This window comes from Tarenaya hassleriana, unplaced genomic scaffold (assembly GCF_000463585.1).
Source record: "Tarenaya hassleriana unplaced genomic scaffold, ASM46358v1 Cleome52, whole genome shotgun sequence".
In the NCBI taxonomy this organism is placed as follows: domain Eukaryota; kingdom Viridiplantae; phylum Streptophyta; class Magnoliopsida; order Brassicales; family Cleomaceae; genus Tarenaya; species Tarenaya hassleriana.
The window spans coordinates 197,515-215,310 of record NW_010967884.1 but is presented as its reverse complement, the minus strand read 5'-3'; the positions used below and the strand labels follow the sequence as shown (position 1 = coordinate 215,310).

At 39.8% G+C, this 17,796-nt stretch overlaps 5 protein-coding genes across 5 annotated transcripts; 3 read left to right on the top strand and 2 right to left on the bottom strand.

Moving 5' to 3' along the window:
* Positions 1-95: 95 nt before the first annotated feature.
* Positions 96-2,294, bottom strand: LOC104827683 (protein-ribulosamine 3-kinase, chloroplastic). The gene is made up of 10 exons (XM_019204233.1): positions 2,268-2,294; positions 2,104-2,199; positions 1,746-1,899; positions 1,537-1,627; positions 1,380-1,454; positions 1,201-1,289; positions 983-1,101; positions 751-891; positions 585-661; positions 96-476 (listed from the first exon to the last, which is right to left on the bottom strand). Exons 1-10 carry the CDS (start codon positions 2,269-2,271, stop codon positions 330-332), a joined length of 993 nt encoding a protein of 330 aa, XP_019059778.1. The 5' UTR covers positions 2,272-2,294; the 3' UTR covers positions 96-329.
* An 801-nt stretch (positions 2,295-3,095) lies between these two features.
* Positions 3,096-5,786, top strand: LOC104827597 (probable methyltransferase PMT16). The gene is made up of 5 exons (XM_010560792.2): positions 3,096-3,757; positions 4,281-4,491; positions 4,620-4,917; positions 4,996-5,370; positions 5,439-5,786. The coding sequence occupies exons 1-5, from the start codon at positions 3,098-3,100 to the stop codon at positions 5,755-5,757; spliced, it is 1,863 nt and encodes a 620-aa protein (XP_010559094.1). The 5' UTR covers positions 3,096-3,097; the 3' UTR covers positions 5,758-5,786.
* A 2,591-nt stretch (positions 5,787-8,377) lies between these two features.
* Positions 8,378-10,630, top strand: LOC104827595 (phosphomannomutase). The gene is made up of 10 exons (XM_010560790.2): positions 8,378-8,617; positions 8,700-8,766; positions 9,133-9,209; positions 9,364-9,399; positions 9,590-9,645; positions 9,729-9,828; positions 9,925-10,020; positions 10,131-10,220; positions 10,300-10,351; positions 10,458-10,630. Exons 1-10 carry the CDS (start codon positions 8,504-8,506, stop codon positions 10,508-10,510), a joined length of 741 nt encoding a protein of 246 aa, XP_010559092.1. The 5' UTR covers positions 8,378-8,503; the 3' UTR covers positions 10,511-10,630.
* A 180-nt stretch (positions 10,631-10,810) lies between these two features.
* On the top strand, positions 10,811-13,199 carry LOC104827596 (pre-mRNA cleavage factor Im 25 kDa subunit 2-like). Its single transcript, XM_010560791.1, has 8 exons — positions 10,811-11,108; positions 11,186-11,379; positions 11,947-11,995; positions 12,104-12,197; positions 12,317-12,387; positions 12,475-12,561; positions 12,705-12,815; positions 12,897-13,199. Exons 2-8 carry the CDS (start codon positions 11,264-11,266, stop codon positions 13,017-13,019), a joined length of 651 nt encoding a protein of 216 aa, XP_010559093.1. The 5' UTR covers positions 10,811-11,108; positions 11,186-11,263; the 3' UTR covers positions 13,020-13,199.
* A 497-nt stretch (positions 13,200-13,696) lies between these two features.
* On the bottom strand, positions 13,697-17,106 carry LOC104827594 (FT-interacting protein 1). Its single transcript, XM_010560789.2, has one exon. It carries the CDS (start codon positions 16,781-16,783, stop codon positions 13,829-13,831), a length of 2,955 nt encoding a protein of 984 aa, XP_010559091.1. The 5' UTR covers positions 16,784-17,106; the 3' UTR covers positions 13,697-13,828.
* Positions 17,107-17,796: the final 690 nt, after the last annotated feature.

The following is a 17,796-nucleotide window of genomic DNA, read 5'->3' as shown; positions in this document are numbered from 1 at the left end:
ATGTAAATCTCATAAAGTTAAAATATCCGAAAAAATAAATTGAATCCAAATAAAACCGAACCGGAATTTATATATCCACAATAATTACAATAAAATTAACATAGTAGCACAGAAAAATTATTAGCCAATATATTTACATAGAATATCATTGAATATAAACGGGATTTAGGCTTCGGCCATAAAGCTGTTTAAAAGAACAAGAAAAATGGCCCTTGTATGTATATTTTCAGACCCTATTCACATGAAGACATATATCGTGAAGTTGATACAAGACATGATACAGCATAGTCATCTCGTACAAGTCAACTCCCTGGAAGTGTGTCCGAACATTAAGCCTTCAGCATCAGAAGATACTCATCTATGATTGACATAGCCGAGGAACGGTAGCCGGAACCAAATAGGTTGTAATGGTTCAAGTAATGATACAGCAAGTATACATCTCTTCTCCTCTCAAATCCCGGTTGCTTCGGCATGATCTTTTAGGTAATGGAAGAGTAAAAGTAAAAAACCAGGTCACAAGCTCGATGAACAATGATCCTGGTTTTAAGCAATGGATAAGAAAAAGGATTTTTCAGAGAGTATACCTCGAAATATGCATTGTAAAACGATGGTCCGAACCCTGCACACCATGACATGCCAAACTCTGCCTCACTATGCCCATCTGTAGAGGATTTAGTTTCATGATCTTCGGATTGACCAAGTTTGGTTTGTGTAACCATGTAAAAGATTATCGGTAAAGGGTGTGCTTACAATAACATGCAGGGTCGAGTATAACGGGTTCTCCGTTCTTGTCGTAAGTGATGTTCCCGCTCCAAAGGTCTCCATGTAACAAGCAAGGCTCCACATCGACATTCTCAAAGAGAGATTCCATATTCTTTATAAGTCTATGACCTGTTGATAGAGTTTTTCCATATTAGTTTCCTTATAAATCTCACCTAATCTGGGCCTTAGCAATCATAAAATTAACAAGAGAGACCAAAACCTTTCTGGTATATGGCAGAATCACCATATTGATCCCTTGCCAACTTTAGCTGGTAACCCAATCTGTGCTCTCCGTAAAACCGGATCCAATCCGATGACCAAGTATTGATCTGTGGGGTACTAGATGGGAAAGGGGCGTAGCTCTGTTGTGTATAAAAGAAAAATCACCGATAACAAAAGGGAAAGCTTTAAGCCTTTTCAACAGAAATTTCATATCACCTGCCAATTGTGTTATCGACATCAAAGCCAAAGCCTTTGGAGGACTTCCCAGCTTTATGCATCTCAGCTAGCTTCCTCCCTAACTCTGCCTGGTGACTAAGAACCATGACCAATTAAAGAAAACCAGAAAGGAAACTCGATGCTCCTATGGAAGATTCAAGTAAAGTTCAGAACCACACCTGGTTGCCCCTAGATGCTCCAAACTCTATGAATTCCATAATGATGAAAGATCCGCCAGTAGGTAATGCCCCCACCTGCCATTTTTAAACAAGAGTGTAATTTAAGACTATGGACCAACATAACGGAATGCATACACCAGAAAGAATATTCATTTACTTTGAATGGCTTCGGCACACGGATGGTTCTGGTTTCATACATGGCCCCAAGGCCAAGAGCCTCTCCTTCAAACATCTCGGGTCCAATACTCCTGACCAGGTTTCAAAAACATCATAGGTCACATGTCCATTTAAGTCAAGAATCATGTCACATTGGTCGATCCATGAAGATTTTGTTCTGGCTGAAGATATAGACTAACAGTATTTTACCTGTTCGTTTTAACGAAGAAGGAACCAGCATCGGTGTCGTAACGGTTTGCGAGGTTGATGCATCCACCACCAACAGAACTTATTCTTGTGATATGGGTCGCCTTTCCCTCCGAAAGGATCCATTCACGAATTGGATCATCACTCATGGCAGCCACTTAACAAATATCAATACATCAGGTGAAAAAAGGTAAAAGAAAAAGAACTTAGCGGATTCACGCAAATGGGAGTAGAATTCAGCATAATTTCCTCGATTCCATCCCAATGGAATCAAAACAGCAACTAAATTTCCCTTCCACACAACGAAATCCCACAATTCATAATATCAAAATTCACCACCATCCACTCCAAACACACTTACCGGCAAAAGATCTGCGCCGAGAGAAGCCGCGACGGCGGAAACTAGGCAGAGAGGAGAAGCAAGAACTGATGGATGGCAGACCAATGTCCGTCACCGGCGACGGCGGAAACTAGGCAGAGAGGAGAAGCAAGAACTGATGGATGGCAGACCAATGCCCGCCCCCGCCATTTTTCCGCCTCGATCTTTTCTTCTCCGGTGGTGTGGCCACTCAATCGGCTGATCCGGTTCACGAGTCTAAGACCATGCTTTTGAGGACTGTTTGGACACGAGGCTATCTCTGTCCTTGCTAGGTTGTTCTCGGCCCGATCACGTTGGAGAACACTTGGGCTTAATGGGCCAGACTCGTGATAGACAATATGGGCTTGTCTTCGGCCCAACATTACGCCTCATATATATATATATATTCTTTTCAGAAAATTAATTCCCAATGGAGAGCGAAGCCACCTGGCTCCTCAACCGTATCTCCGTTGGAAAGCAACAAAGATACGGATTGGGAAAGTTTATTTTATGAATTCACATAAATGGTTAAATCAAAGGTAAGTTTAGGAAAAAAAACATTAATGACATTCCAAAAAATACAAGATACTTTACCTTATGTACATTCAATTAATATATACGAATTCCACAATTATCCCGGTTTTAGAAATAATCCGATATGGGAAAAAAAAACAAGGAAACGATGTAAAACAAATCCAGCGAACGGCAATATCCTCCGTCCCGTTTGTGCCCTCAACAGGCAAAGCTCGCACGCTGTATTAATCCAACAAAAGCTCTTTGTCATGTAATGTAATTATTTAAACCCCGTTGACTCGCCGACCCTTCGGCGCGTGCTGCTCACTCGCTTCCCCCCCATTTGTCATTACACATCTCACCTTCACCAGTACTCGAACTACTTCGTATCGGACCTTGAAAATTTCACTCGACACGCCTATGTATAAATATATGCATCACACCTGTACGCGTGTTTTTTTGTACATCTAAGAACGGGAAAAAAATGAATTTGGTTTCGAGTGTGTCATCGGCGAGGATGAAGAAATCCAAAATCTATTACATAACCATCGTGACGTTCCTCTGCCTCGCCAGCTACCTCTTTGGGATATGGCAGCACTCTCGGGCGGTGATCCCACGCGCCACCGTCGACGACACCTCCGCTGTCGGATGCGTTGGATTGAACAAGACCCTTATGCCTCGGGATCTCGATTTCGCAGCACACCATACGGCGGAGGACCCACCTCCCACGGCGGCGCGTGAAGTCACTTTCCCGGCGTGCGACGTGAAGCTGAGCGAGTACACGCCGTGCGAGGACCAGAAGAGATCGCTGAAGTTCCCGAGGGAGAGACTCGAGTACAGAGAGAGGCATTGCCCTGAGAGAGACGAGGTCCTACGCTGTCGGATTCCGGCGCCGTACGGTTACAAGATGCCGTTCCGTTGGCCGGAAAGCCGTGACGTGTCATGGTTCGCCAACGTGCCACACACGGAGCTCACGGTGGAGAAGAAGGACCAGAACTGGGTCCGGTACGAGAACGACCGGTTCTGGTTTCCCGGGGGCGGCACGATGTTTCCACGTGGCGCCGACGCGTACATCGATGATATCGGACGGCTCATTGATCTCACCGATGGATCCATCCGTACAGCCATTGACACCGGCTGCGGGGTACGTATAGAATTTCTCTCTGCCGGTTCATGTTTCGTCGCTTCTCTTTTCCTTAGGTTACACTGCAAGAATGCATAATTGCTCGCCTATTATTTTCTTTTAGTAAGTCGTTGGAGTAAATTTATTCAATACAACAATTATAATAAGTTGGATAGACGATTGCTCAAACAATGGGATGAGATATAATCAGCATTTATCATGGTTTTATATGCATTTCATTTGATGATTTTATGTGAATTCATTCACATTTTTCAACATCATTTGCCCATATATACACATATATCAACAATTTTGTCTCGAGTGTGTGACCCATTAAACCTGAAAATACTAGCATTTTTTTTTTTCAAATTTCAGGAAAACAACCAAGAATGAAAACTACGCCAAAATAACTCAAGATTTTCATAGATTATACATTTTTTTTGGTCTATCTACTACATTGGAATCGAATCCTAATAAAAAACACTACTTTATAGATTGTTCACATCTGGGTGACTTAATCTGATGATGGTGTTCATGGATTCAGGTGGCGAGTTTTGGGGCATATCTTCTGTCAAGAAACATAATAACAATGTCGTTTGCACCAAGAGACACACACGAAGCTCAAGTGCAGTTTGCTCTAGAGAGAGGCGTACCTGCAATGATCGGAATAATGGCCACAATTCGGCTGCCTTACCCTTCTCGTGCTTTCGACTTGGCTCATTGCTCTCGTTGTCTCATCCCGTGGGGACAGCATGGTACGAGTTCTCTTCTGTCCTCACTTACCCATGTTAGAACTGCCTTTGTATATTGTCAAAAGGATTGTCTGTCTTTTCATGCTTGGATCACGGCCTTTTTCTGAAATTCATGTGATATGTACACGCAGATGGGACTTATCTGATGGAGGTTGATCGTGTTCTAAGGCCAGGAGGGTATTGGATATTGTCGGGGCCGCCCATCAATTGGCAGAACCGATGGAAAGGGTGGGAAAGGACGATGGAAGATCTGGAATCCGAACAGACTCAAATCGAGCGTGTTGCGAGAAACTTGTGCTGGAAAAAACTCGTGCAGAAAGACGATCTCGCGATTTGGCAGAAGCCCTTTAACCACATTCACTGCAAGAAAACCAGACAGAAGCTTAATAAACCAAAATTCTGCATGAATCCTGATCCAGACATGGCTTGGTTAGTCCTGCTACTTTCTCAGACTACCCAGTTTTATACCCAAACTGTAATGTTGTTATATGATGTTTTTCAACTTAGGTATACGAAGCTGGAGATATGTCTGACGCCATTGCCAGAAGTCAGAGAGACCAAACTGGAGAAATGGCCGGCGAGACTCAATGCAGTTCCTCCGAGAATAAGCAGTGGCCAAGTGGAGGGGATCACGAAGGATATTTTCTTGGAGAACACGCAACTGTGGAAAACTAGGGTTTCTTATTACAAGACATTAGACAACCAATTAGCCGAAAGAGGAAGATACCGAAACTTGCTCGACATGAACGCTTACTTAGGAGGCTTCGCAGCTGCTCTCGTTGACGATCCTGTCTGGGTCATGAACATCGTGCCGGTTGAGTCCAGTGTCAACACACTTGGTGTCGTTTACGAACGCGGTCTAATTGGAACCTACCAGAACTGGTTAGCTCCTTATCTAGCTTTGGTTTGATACGGTTTAGTTTTGGTCTGCTGATTCGGTTTGGTTTTAGGTGCGAAGCCATGTCTACGTACCCGAGAACGTACGATTTCATACACGCCGATTCGGTATTCAGCTTGTACCGGGAGAAATGCGAACCGGAGGATATATTGGTGGAGATGGACCGGATTTTGAGACCAGGAGGTGGAATAATAATCAGAGACGATGTTGATATCTTGATTCAGGTCAGCAGAATAACCAAAGGGTTGCAGTGGCAAGGAAGAATAGCCGACCACGAGAAGGGACCTCACCAAAGAGAGAAGATTTTGTACGCTGTGAAGCAGTACTGGACTGCTCCTGAACCTGCGAACTACACTGCTTCTCTTTCATGATTGCTTTGTTTTTTTTATTTTAATGATTTCTTATAGTTATAATTAAATTTGATTCATATCATTTTCATATTCTCTTAATAAATTGGTTCCGGTTGCTTATTCAGTGCGATATAAATTTCTAATTATATCGAATCTACGCGTACAAAATACTTACGGACTCATACACGTAAAAGTGACGTAAAAAATGACGTAGTATTTACGTCACTATTGCGTCGCAGTAGTGACGAAAATAGTTCCATCACCAAAGATGATGCAACTATACCTATATGTATAGGGAGATTCACATATTAAATATTGAACTTTAATCAAATTTCTAAATTAAATACTCAATTATCTCATTTCCAAATTAAATACTCAATTGTATTTAAACTGATAAATAAAAACTAAAATTTTCAAATTTTAACATATATCTTAGGGATAATCCAAAAAAAAAAACTATGTACTTTTTTTCGTCGCAATTTAAACCATATACTTTTTTTTATCCAAAAAATCCTATACTTTTCAAAATTTTAAAAATTATACACATTCATATACACATATTAATTATTATAAGCACAAAATTAATTATACATTTATTTTCCACAAAATTAATTACACATTTATTTTATATATATGTTTTATATATGTGTGATATATGTATTTTTTCCTAAAAATCATTATATATAAGAAACATATATATACATATAAATATATAAAATAAATGTGTAATTAATTTTGTGGAAAATAAATGTGTAATTAATTTTGTGCTTATAATAATTAATATGTGTATATGAATGTGTATAATTTTTAAAATTTTGAAAAGTATAGGGTTTTTTTGGATTAAAAAAAAGTATAGAGTTTAAATTGCGACGAAAAAAAAGTACAAGGTCTTTTTTGGATTATCTCTAAGATATATGTTAAAATTTGAAAAGTTTGGTTTTTATTTGTCAGTTTAAATATAGTTGAGTATTTAATTTGGAAATGAGATAGTTGAGTATTTAATCTGAAAATTTGGTTAAAGTTCAATATTTAATATTATGTATATATATGTTTTATTTATACATACAAATAGACGAGTATATATATTAACATATATTTTATATATACGTATATTGTATATATATATATTTGTATTTATACGTACAAACATAAAACATGTATTTTATATATATATATATATATATATATATATATTGTGTATATATAAGTGTATTTATATGTATAAACATATGAGCATATATATAAGCATGTATTTCATTTATATATATATATTTATTTTTTATATGCATGTATATTTATATGGACGAACAAATATTATGTCCCTATATATAAATGTTGGGTTATATTATGGGTTTCTAAAATAAAAGTTTATCAAACCGAAATATGATTGATTTATAGGTTTTAAGCAAAAAAATAAAAATAAAAATAAAACATCATAAAAATTCATCATGCAAACCCGAATAATGTGTATATCATAATAGAAATCAAATAATTATCTCAAATTCGATAAAACCTCAAAATATAACGATTTGAGACCTATAATAGATCACGTAGGATCGAAAACACAACTACTCTATGCATATCCATATAGATAGATCACAAAGAGAATGCTTCTCTTGGTCTCTAGGTCATGTCTTTGAGTTTGAATATATATTTTTTTAAGTTTGGATAGTGTTCCCTTTCAAAATCCTAAACAAGTGAAAAAAGAAACTTTTTCAAGAGTCAGGTCGGTTCGGACTTGATCTGATATGTGCGGACAGTGAAAACCAGTCCTGTTCTGAGTCTTAATTCGGCCCGGATGTATCAAGTACCGGTCTGGTCCGAACTAGACACAAAACAAACTTTTTCACTCGTCACGTACCCTAAATCGGTTTGGTCCGATCTCAATCTGGCTCAGTCCAATCCTCGGAGGACATCTTCTCGCATGTTATAACTCGTTGTTTGACCAAATGCACCATCTTTATGACATTCCACACGTGAGTTTATTCCTAGTGGTGTGTGTTACCATGTAAATACATTAACAGTAGTAATGGTTTCATAAAACATTTTCGAATCACAAATTAGTATCTATCAAGATGACATGACCAACCATATTGAATTAAGTTAGACTATATATATATAAATTACATATTATATAATATTTTAATTACTAAATTTTTATTAAAAACAAATTGAAAGTTTGTAATATGTCAAACATTAATATATGATAAAATTGTAAAAAATATAATATTATTCTATAAATTTAATAAAGAATGATATTTATATAAAATCTAAATATTATAGTGTAATTAATTTATATAAATATTAAATTTTATTGCGATTATAATTTATATATTTTTTTAAAATTTATATATTTTATATTAAAATTAAAATATATTTTTAAAAATAATTTAAATAGTTGATAATTTTTTTATTATTAAAATTAATAGTTAATGATTTGTTTAATTAAAACTAATAATTGATGATTTTTATATAAATTTAAAATGAAATGAAATTATATAATTAATTTTTAATTTAAAAATTAATATTAGATGATTCTTTTTAGTCTAAGATTTTTTCGTTCTATGGGGGTTCTTTTGGCTTTATCGTTATTATTTTTAATTCTAATATCTATGTAGCATCAATCTCTATGCCTAAAGTGAGGAGCAAATCTTAAGCAACACCTTATTTTCTTATATCGGCTCGATCTATTCGCATCTTCCCCATTGACATTTCAGTCTTGAGAAAACAAAAACTCTCCGTCTTCGTTGTTTCTTCCCCATTGACAATGCCGGCGAGGAAGCCCGGTGTGATCGCCTTGTTCGATGTCGATGGAACTCTCACGGCCCCTAGGAAGACGGCGACTCAAGAAATGCTCGATTTCATGCGCGATCTGCGTAAGGTTTGTGGTAGATTCGATTGTGATACTTGTTCAAAGTTTTGTGTTTGGTTTGTGTTCGACGAAATGTCTCTGTCAATTACAGGTTGTGACTGTCGGTGTGGTCGGTGGATCTGATCTCATCAAGATATCTGAGCAACTCGGGAAATCAGGTATGGCGATGCTCCGACCAGCTTGAATTTGCGGCAGGAGTTCTAGTGCCTCTTTTCCTCGTATCTTGTCCATTCAATTCAGTATCTTAACAAAGAGTCTGGTCGTCCTCATAAAAGGATCTTCCCATTTTTGTTAGATGCCCCCTGCAATATGAGTCCTTCAGATGTACAGAGAATTTGTCTGGGCACTTGAGATTTTGTGGTAAAGAAGGAATTGGAGATGGAAATGAATGTTTCAGCTTTACTTTGTTTGATTTTGAAAGAGCCTTCATTGATGTTTACTCTCTTGATGGGATTCTTGCTTGTCATCCCGAAAGTATGCATCTGGTATTCTGGTGCTTAACTTTCTTAGTTGTTGTTGTGCAGTTATTAACGACTACGATTATGCGTTTTCTGAGAATGGTCTTGTTGCCCATAAAGATGGGCAACTCATTGGAACAGAGGTACTCCTCACTTGGTATTGTTTGGAAATAGACACGATCGAAGCTATGGTTTTTATTTATCAAAATATAGCAGTTTGATCGTTTTTCGTGTGTCATTTCCGTACCCTTTTCTCATACCACCTTAATTGTTTGAATATATATATTTTTTTCTCAGGACCTGAAACAGTTCCTTGGAGAAGATAAACTCAAGGTGAGGACATATGTTTGTCTTTTGGTTTGCTGAGTGTTTCTATAGTGGTCTATTATCTGAAAATTATGGATGCTCAGCAGCGAGACTTGTTAAAATTATGGATGCTCAGCAGTGTATGCATGTATGTGTGTATATGTATATGTAAATGTATATATATGGTTGTCATGATAGTCTGCAACTGATGGTGCAGGAATTTATAAACTATACGCTACACTACATTGCAGATTTGGACATCCCAATCAAAAGGTGCATGGATCACCAATTTGCATTTGAACAGACTTTCTGGCTCTTAAAGTTATTAAAGATTTTCTTCGTGGACTGTATTCTAGGGGGACATTCATAGAATTCCGGAATGGAATGCTCAATGTGTCACCAATTGGTCGTAACTGCAGCCAAGACGAAAGAGACGAATTTGAGAAATATGACGAGGTCATGAACTATTTGTCTCAGGTTTTCTTTTTACCAGGCCCGATTTCGTAACATGTTTAACCGTTTTGTATTGCTATCTTTAACGTTTTGTTTCAGATTCACAATATACGACCGAAGATGGTGGCTGAACTTCGTAAGAAATTCTCACATCTTAATCTCACTTTCTCCATAGGAGGGCAAATAAGCTTTGATGTGAGTAGAATGACGTAAAATTTCTACGATATTTACGTTCAATCGGTCTAAAGTAACTCATGTTACTCGTCATTGAGAGCCTCTTTCCGTGGTTATGATGGTCACAACAGGTTTTCCCAAAGGGTTGGGACAAGACATACTGCTTGCAGTACCTCAAGGACTTCAATGAAATTCACTTCTTTGGTGACAAAACCTATGAGGTAACGCCTTTAACTTAACCATCAGGTTCTTTTCTTTTTGTCTAGAATCTGAGAAATGCGAAACTATTTTCTTGGACAGGGAGGAAATGATTACGAAATTTACACGTCGGACAAAACAATTGGTCATACCGGTAGGTTTGATATATATCTCAGTCGGGCGCCCGTTTTGCGGACGGAAATCTATATATGCAGAACCGTGGATATTCTTTCAATTATGTTCTGTCTCTGTTGTTGCAGTTACGAGTCCAGACGACACAAAGGCACAATGTGAAGCTCTGTTCATGTCTTGAAAACATCATCTCATGAACAAACACTTAAAAACAAGAGTCTCATACTATGTGATTCCTTTCTGCCGGCAATTTTTCAGAGCTCTGATTTAGTTAATGCGACCCCTTTTTTTAACGCGTGAATTATGTTGTATATTGATAGATCGATTGATTCATGTACTTTGAAAAAAGAATGAACAAATCATTTATAAAAGGTTTACAAAAAAAAAAAAGTCATGCCGTGTGTGTGTATATATATCCCTGTGAACGCCATTTTTCCTTGTTTTTTTTAATCAAAACAACAACAGATGGATCGAGGTCTTGATCTTTGGTTGGTGGGTTTGTCGGATCTTGGCTTAATATTGAAATGTCGGCCAGTTTTGGGATCCAGGGGTGCAGAATTTCCACGGAAGAACACGTTAATGGAGACTCCCACAACAATGGCATCGAATTGTGGATAACGTGGGGGTATTATTGTCTTTTCGTCCCCAGCAATTTAAGGCCTTCGCGCTCGCTTCCTGGACATTTTCAAACCGTCGCTCTTGGAGGGTTCTTGTTCCTGAGATTTTCCCCCACCGGAGCCACGTGTTAATTCTTCTCGAGAATAACTTAGGATACTTCTGTACGCATATATTATACATATACGCAAGTATTAATCTCATTTGCACGTATAATTTAATATTATTTTTTTGTTGGAAGGTATAAAAGGTGGAAAGGCACCAGTAGTAGCGGAAGAAGGCGCCAACAAGAACCAGAGGGAGAGTACGGAGGAGAAAGATGATGTCGCCGTCCATGAACATTTACCCGCTCTCCAGCTACTCCTTCTTCAACGATGGCCCCGAGATCGTAAAGGACAGTTCCGTCTCCAATCGTCTCGCCCGCATGAAAGCCAAGTCTGTCTCCCTCTCTCTCTCTCTCTCTCTCTCCTTCTCTCTCTCTCTCTCTCTCTCTCTCTTTCTCTCTCCACATGTTCTAATCTCCATCTCCACGATTGTTTCCCGAGAAAATGTGCGAAAGTTCCACACTTTTTAGTTGTTTTGGGAACGGACCCTCTCTCTCTCTCTCTCTCTCTCTCTCTCTCTCTCTCTCTCTCTCTCTCTCTTTCTCTCTCCACATGTTCTAATCTCCATCTCCACGATTGTTTCCCGAGAAAATGTGCGAAAGTTCCACACTTTTTAGTTGTTTTGGGAACGGACCCTTCTGGGTTTCTTCTTTCTTATGTTTGGGTCTATGGGTTATGCCTTCGGTGCATTCAAATTGCACTTTCGATCAATGGTAGTTTCTGACTGGATGTGCGCAGAAATCCGAGTTGGTGGGAAAGAAACAAATGCATATGGGACAGATAAAGTTATTTGCTTTAAAGATCGAATCTTGAGGTTCTCTTATGAAAGAGCGACGGAGTTTTGATTTCTTGATCAGATTCTTGGTAGGGATTTAGGGTTTCTCTAACTTTGTTGCAGATACTCGGAAGAAGGCATGATGAGAACCACTGTCGAAGGGATATTACTGGTAAGCCATTGGTGTGTATGAATACACTTTGGGGCCGGAATTTGTGCAGAAACCAGAAAAAAGGTTAATCACAATGTGATGTTTTATTGTGGATATGTACATTTAAAGATTGGAGCTTTTAGGCATCCACATGTTATACTAATGCAAATGGGGAACACTCACTGCAAACTTCCTGGAGGTCGTCTTAGGCCAGGAGAAAACGGTATGCAGTTTATATATTACCAGACTTATGCCGATGATTCGCTATTTTCGATCCACCCTTTTTGTTTTGTTTTTTCTTTTAACTACTTTAACCTTTCTTCATCTCCGGATCTGAAGCAGATATTGAAGGATTGAAAAGGAAACTTTCCAACAGGCTCGGGCCTCGTTCTCCTGAACAGCCTGATTGGCAGGTCTGGTGGATGAATCAAACTTGACTTTTTCTCTTATCTTCCACAACAGAGAATCCTCTGTCACTAACCATCTTGGCTGCATTGCAGATCGGAGATTGTGTGGCGAAGTGGTGGAGGCCAGACTTTGGTCCGGATATGTACCCTTATTGCCCTCCAAACGTCACAGAACCGAAAGTAAACCCCCTCCTCGCAGTTACATCCCTCTGTTCTAACTAAAACCGTAATGAACTGTCTTTCGTGATTTATGCAGGAATTTTGCTTGTCCATGTGTTCGACCTTATTTGTTACACATTATATATATACTTGAACTGTCGACGGAATGCAGGAAACTCTTCCTGGTCCACCTATCAGAAAAAGATCAGTTTGTAGTGCCCAAGAACTGGAAATTCTTAGCAGTTCCCTTTTTCGTTCTCCACAGCAAGCAGCAAGTAAGATCCTATACCCGGGTTATCCACGTCTTCTGTACGTAATTTTGCATTTTAGAAGATGGATTTCGGGTTTTTTTGCAGTGTTACGAGACAGTTCTCCATGCTTTACCTCGGCAGCTATCAAGGTTTCAGTTCAACGTCGTCTCACCATCTGCTCAGGACAGTGGAGAGGAATGCTCAGAACAAAACTTGTCTACTTCTTAGCTGATGTAGTTTCACATATATGCTGTCCTTGTCTGATCTCATACTATTGTACATGCCATTCGACCGGAACTTGGTAGTTTAGGATTCAGTAGAAAAGACAGAAGCTGGGCCATTTTCTCAGATTAACTCAGGCTGTTGTGTAGAACTAAAAAATGGGAAGAATATGACAATCTGGGTTTCTGACAGTACGATCGACATAAAGCACGTCATCGATCCAATGTCTTGTGCTTTGATGGGTGGAAAAAATCATACACACATATATATATATATATATATGTGTGTATGATGCATGGAGTCCCACCTCTTGATTTGCAAATTTGAGAAGTTGGAGAAATAAAAAGCAAGAATATATGATTATATTATATGCTTCTGAGATAGACGTGCCTTCCACATCTCGTCACGCCAAGTCATTATAGAGGCTGCTGTTTATGCGTTTGGTATATAATAATAATGCACAATCCATTACATATTGTATGGAGCTAGGTTCGTTTATGCAACCCGACGCACAAATGTAGTGTGTGGGGGTGAGGTGACCCGGGATGTAGTCCAGGTGGCAAAGATCGAAACGGCATGCAGTTCATGCTTGTATCTGGTCCTTAACGGGCCCGAATTGGGCGTTGTGAGCCCATTAAAGAATGTCACGGGCTCGTTTTCCTTGGAGACTAGGGAATTTCTGGGATTGAAATTCTAGGGTTTGATTGCGATCGAGGTGGTTCCACCTTTGGGTGATTTCAGCGAGAAAAAATGTCGAAGAAGCACAATTTAGGTTAGTAGAAAGAAGCAACTGTGTTTTTTCTTCTAGTTGGATTCTACAACATGCAGTCCGTCTTGGTCGGAAGCCGGCGGAAGAAGTTGATGGGCTCTGAAGGCATTTGTCGTCGGAATCTGGGATGCCTCATGACATAAAACCCGGCCAGAAGGACGAACACCTTGAACGGGACTGCGTAAACAGCTACAGACGCAACCAAACAGAACGCCATGAAAATGGAGGTAGCACGAGGATCTCTCCAGCTTAGCAGAGCTTGAAGTCTCTCCCCTTGAGCCGCCATGTCTCCCACCACCTTCTGAGCTCTGCTCGCAATGTTTCTTAACCGTTCATATCTTACCCGTATGATCTCGGGATCTCGGGATGATGGGATTGTGTCGAATTCCTCGTCGAGCTCATCGGGATAAACAAATTCTACTAACGAGAGTTGTGTATCCATGTGAAGAGGTTGTCTCGGACGGTGCCTGTGGTTCCACAGTCCCAACATGAACAAGCAGAGGAACATAACTGGAAGAATCATCTCTGGTGAGCAGACAAAGACCAAGTAGAGAATGTGTACGGCCACTGTGACTGCTGTTTTTCTCCAGCTGCAGATATCTTGGAACCATTTTCCAGTTCCGAGCAAACCCAAGTAAGCTGATTTCAATCTGGAAAAGTTGGCTCGGCTCTTTCTCATGCTCCAGAGGTGAGAATTCGCATCTAACATGTATTCCACCACCTCCTTCCTCAATGGTGGCTCTGCTCGGCTGAGGCGAGCTGCCACCAGGTTAACCGCTTGTTGCCGGAGAATTTCCTGTTGCACCACAGTCAATGGCCTTACGTAATGCATCTTCGGAAGAAGAGGCTTCCAGTATCGGAACACCATCTGAAACATCGATGTGCAAGAAAACCGAATTGCCAAATGAATCTCGCCCATCTTCTTGACTCCTGAAGGTTTGAGGATAAGAAGTGGATACAAATTCGAGTAGATTCGTCCTGATTCCAGAGTGGAGATCCTGATGCGGATCTTCCCCATCTTTCCGTCTTTGTTTCCTCTTCCGCCGCCGTTTTTTGTGCCATTGATTTGATTGTTATCCAAGACGATGATGGTCAGGACAGTAGCCGGTTCGTAAACCTCCCATGTGTATTGCTCGTTGAACCTCGGGTTCAGACAGTCAGTGATTGTCCTTGTCCTAACCCATTTGTGTCCGTACTTTGCCACACAGTATGCATCGGATGTTCCTTTCTCGTCTCTCATTTTCATCGGATTTATACCTTCAATTTTTATAATTCCGAGCTCAAGAATACCCATCGATGGCTTCCACAGTTGCTTACTCGTCGGCCTGAAATCGCTGCTGTGATAAGTCGATTCATCGAGAACATGATACCCTCCTTCAAGACAGATATTCAGGTTAATCCTGGCTGCGAATCTGACTCTTCGAGGATGTTCCTTGTCATTCAGAGCCGACAAACCAGATTTTTCAAGACTGAACCAGCGGCTAGATACGGGATGATCATCAGCACGTCTATCGAATGAATCAAGAGGAATGTCCACTCGCCCAAGCGATTCGTCTTTGTTAACAGTGATATGATCTTCCACTGAGACAATCACACGTTCTTCGAATGGTTCAGCTACCACAAACATGAATTCCTCGTTCCATCTTGGATTCAAGTTCTGTGATTGAGCAAATCTTGTCCGGACAACCTGGTTTCCCAACTGGATCTTTACATAAGCGTTCGTAAGTCGTGTCTTGTTTAATCCGACTAAGTCTTGTGCCTCGATGACAGTAACACGAGCGTACCATAGCCTCGGAGAATGATAGATTTTAGAACGCACACTTGACTTGTCAATGGCGTGGAATGCATCTGAATAGATTGCGTACGGGAAAGCTTCATCGGCTTGGGTACCGAACCAGACAACAAGCATGATCTCCCCTTTGGTCTGGTCTCCATTCTCAACTGCGAGTCTGTACCACTCTGGCGCCAATGGGCTGTCAGATTCAACCTGCTTTGGAACCTCACTGAGTACAAACCGAACCATCCCTATAAAATCATCTTCCACCACGTCTTTGTCCATGACAACAACTTCAAGAACACTTGCCTGCAGATTGCTCTTGGCAAAGGCAAAGACTTCATTCCATTCCGGGTTTTGGTTCTTCTCGAAATGCCTTGTCTTCCCCTTAAAGTTTCCGACTTTTACCTCCACATATGGATCTAGACCGCCGGTTATATCCATATCTGGAAGGTCCCGAGCTCTCACAACTCTAATGAAAAGGAATTCCATAGGCTCGACGAGATCATGGGCACTTGCCCGTTTGCCCTTTCCAAGATTCAGGCTCGTTTCTTTGATCGAATAATCCAGTGGTTGCACGTTCAAACCCTGATTTATCTGTACAGACCTTACAGGCATTGGACCAGCGAATCTTGTCTCCTCTTGTCCATGATTCGATGTCTGATTTCTAGAAGCTTCCACCACCGGTGGCTGCTGCTGCTGATGCTGAGAATTTCTTACAGGGCTTCTCTTCTTTGCTGACCCTTCTGTCTTCGGGTCTCGAACTCTGTGTCTTCGGCGAGAAGATTCCATTGCAGGTGAAGGGTTCGATGGCTTGAGAGACGGGTTATGATCAGTGACAAACACCATGAGACCGAGCTCTCCTTTGGCGGAGTTGGAGAAGATGCTCCATTTCTCCAGAGGGTAATGCAACACAATCGATTCCGAGAAGGAGACAAACGATGTTCCGAGGATTCGAACCCTTCCTAGGAATGACTTAGAATCTGCAGATTTAAGGTAGACGTTGGCTTCAAGGACGAGATTCGATAAGTTCTCAGGATCTGAGATGTTGAAGAAGAACGTCTCGTTCCATACCGGATTCTGATCGTTGTCTTTGATCGAGGTTTTGACTATCTGATCGTCGAAATGGAGTTCGACGAAAGCGTTACACGACCCATCATCGGTCTTCCTGCCTTTGTGTCCGAGCCGCGCGCTTACGACTTCAACACCCAGCTTCAGGTTGCTCATCGCCGAATCGTTTTTCTCGGGAAACAAACAGAAAATGTGAGAGAAACCCAGAATTCTGCTGCGGTTTCCGAGAACGAGGAAAGAAATGGGAATCGACAAAGATTTGAAAGTTTCAGAATTTACATGTTAGTAGTTCTCAGCACTTGTTGTTATTAATTGTCTTTAATTATTTCAAATTGTCAAATGTCGTGGAGACTTGTCACACACGGCACATATAAATCCTGTTTCGGACAGGCATCCTGTAAAGTGTTCTGACCTGGAATTATTTTTGTATTGAAATTGTAAAATCTTAATTTCTCCAGGAAATATTTAGTTTGTGAGATTGCGGCTATCAACTTGATTAATATTTGTATGTTTCTGCGACTTGTTCAAAAAACACGTTTATTCGTTAATCATTTCTCTAATCATGATTGGGCACGTCGTCGATGAACACATATAGTGGGATGATTTTAAAACCGAAAGGATAAAATTATCTGGCTGCGGCATGCACAATTGGGCCCTTAACTCGTAACTAAACTATTAATCCTCTTTTTTTAACTAATAAAAAACTATTAATCATCTTTTGAGTTGTTATACTTTATTAAAAAAAAATATTGAACTTTTAATTAAATTTTTTCGACAGATTACGGAATGAAAGGTGAAAAATTCTGAAATTTACATAACTAAAGACAATTCAAAAATGGATTTCAAAAGAAATATTAAATCGGTTTAATATTATTAATACCAAACCGGACATAGAAACATTGCAACCGGTATTTTCGGACAAGAAGAACCTCAAAACTGTATTTAAGATGAATTTACGCTTCTACCCCTCTCTTCTCTTAATGGGCCTTAAATATGGGCCTTCAGATGACGATTCATTTGGGCCTTCTCTCTATCTCTCACCCTTTTTTTTGGGATGTTTATAATTTGAATTCATTTTTCTAACTTAATTTTTTTTTAATACGAAATTTTATCGGATCTTTGATCGGACTACGTTTCTAAAAAACTTGAAAAAATTTGGATGAATGACA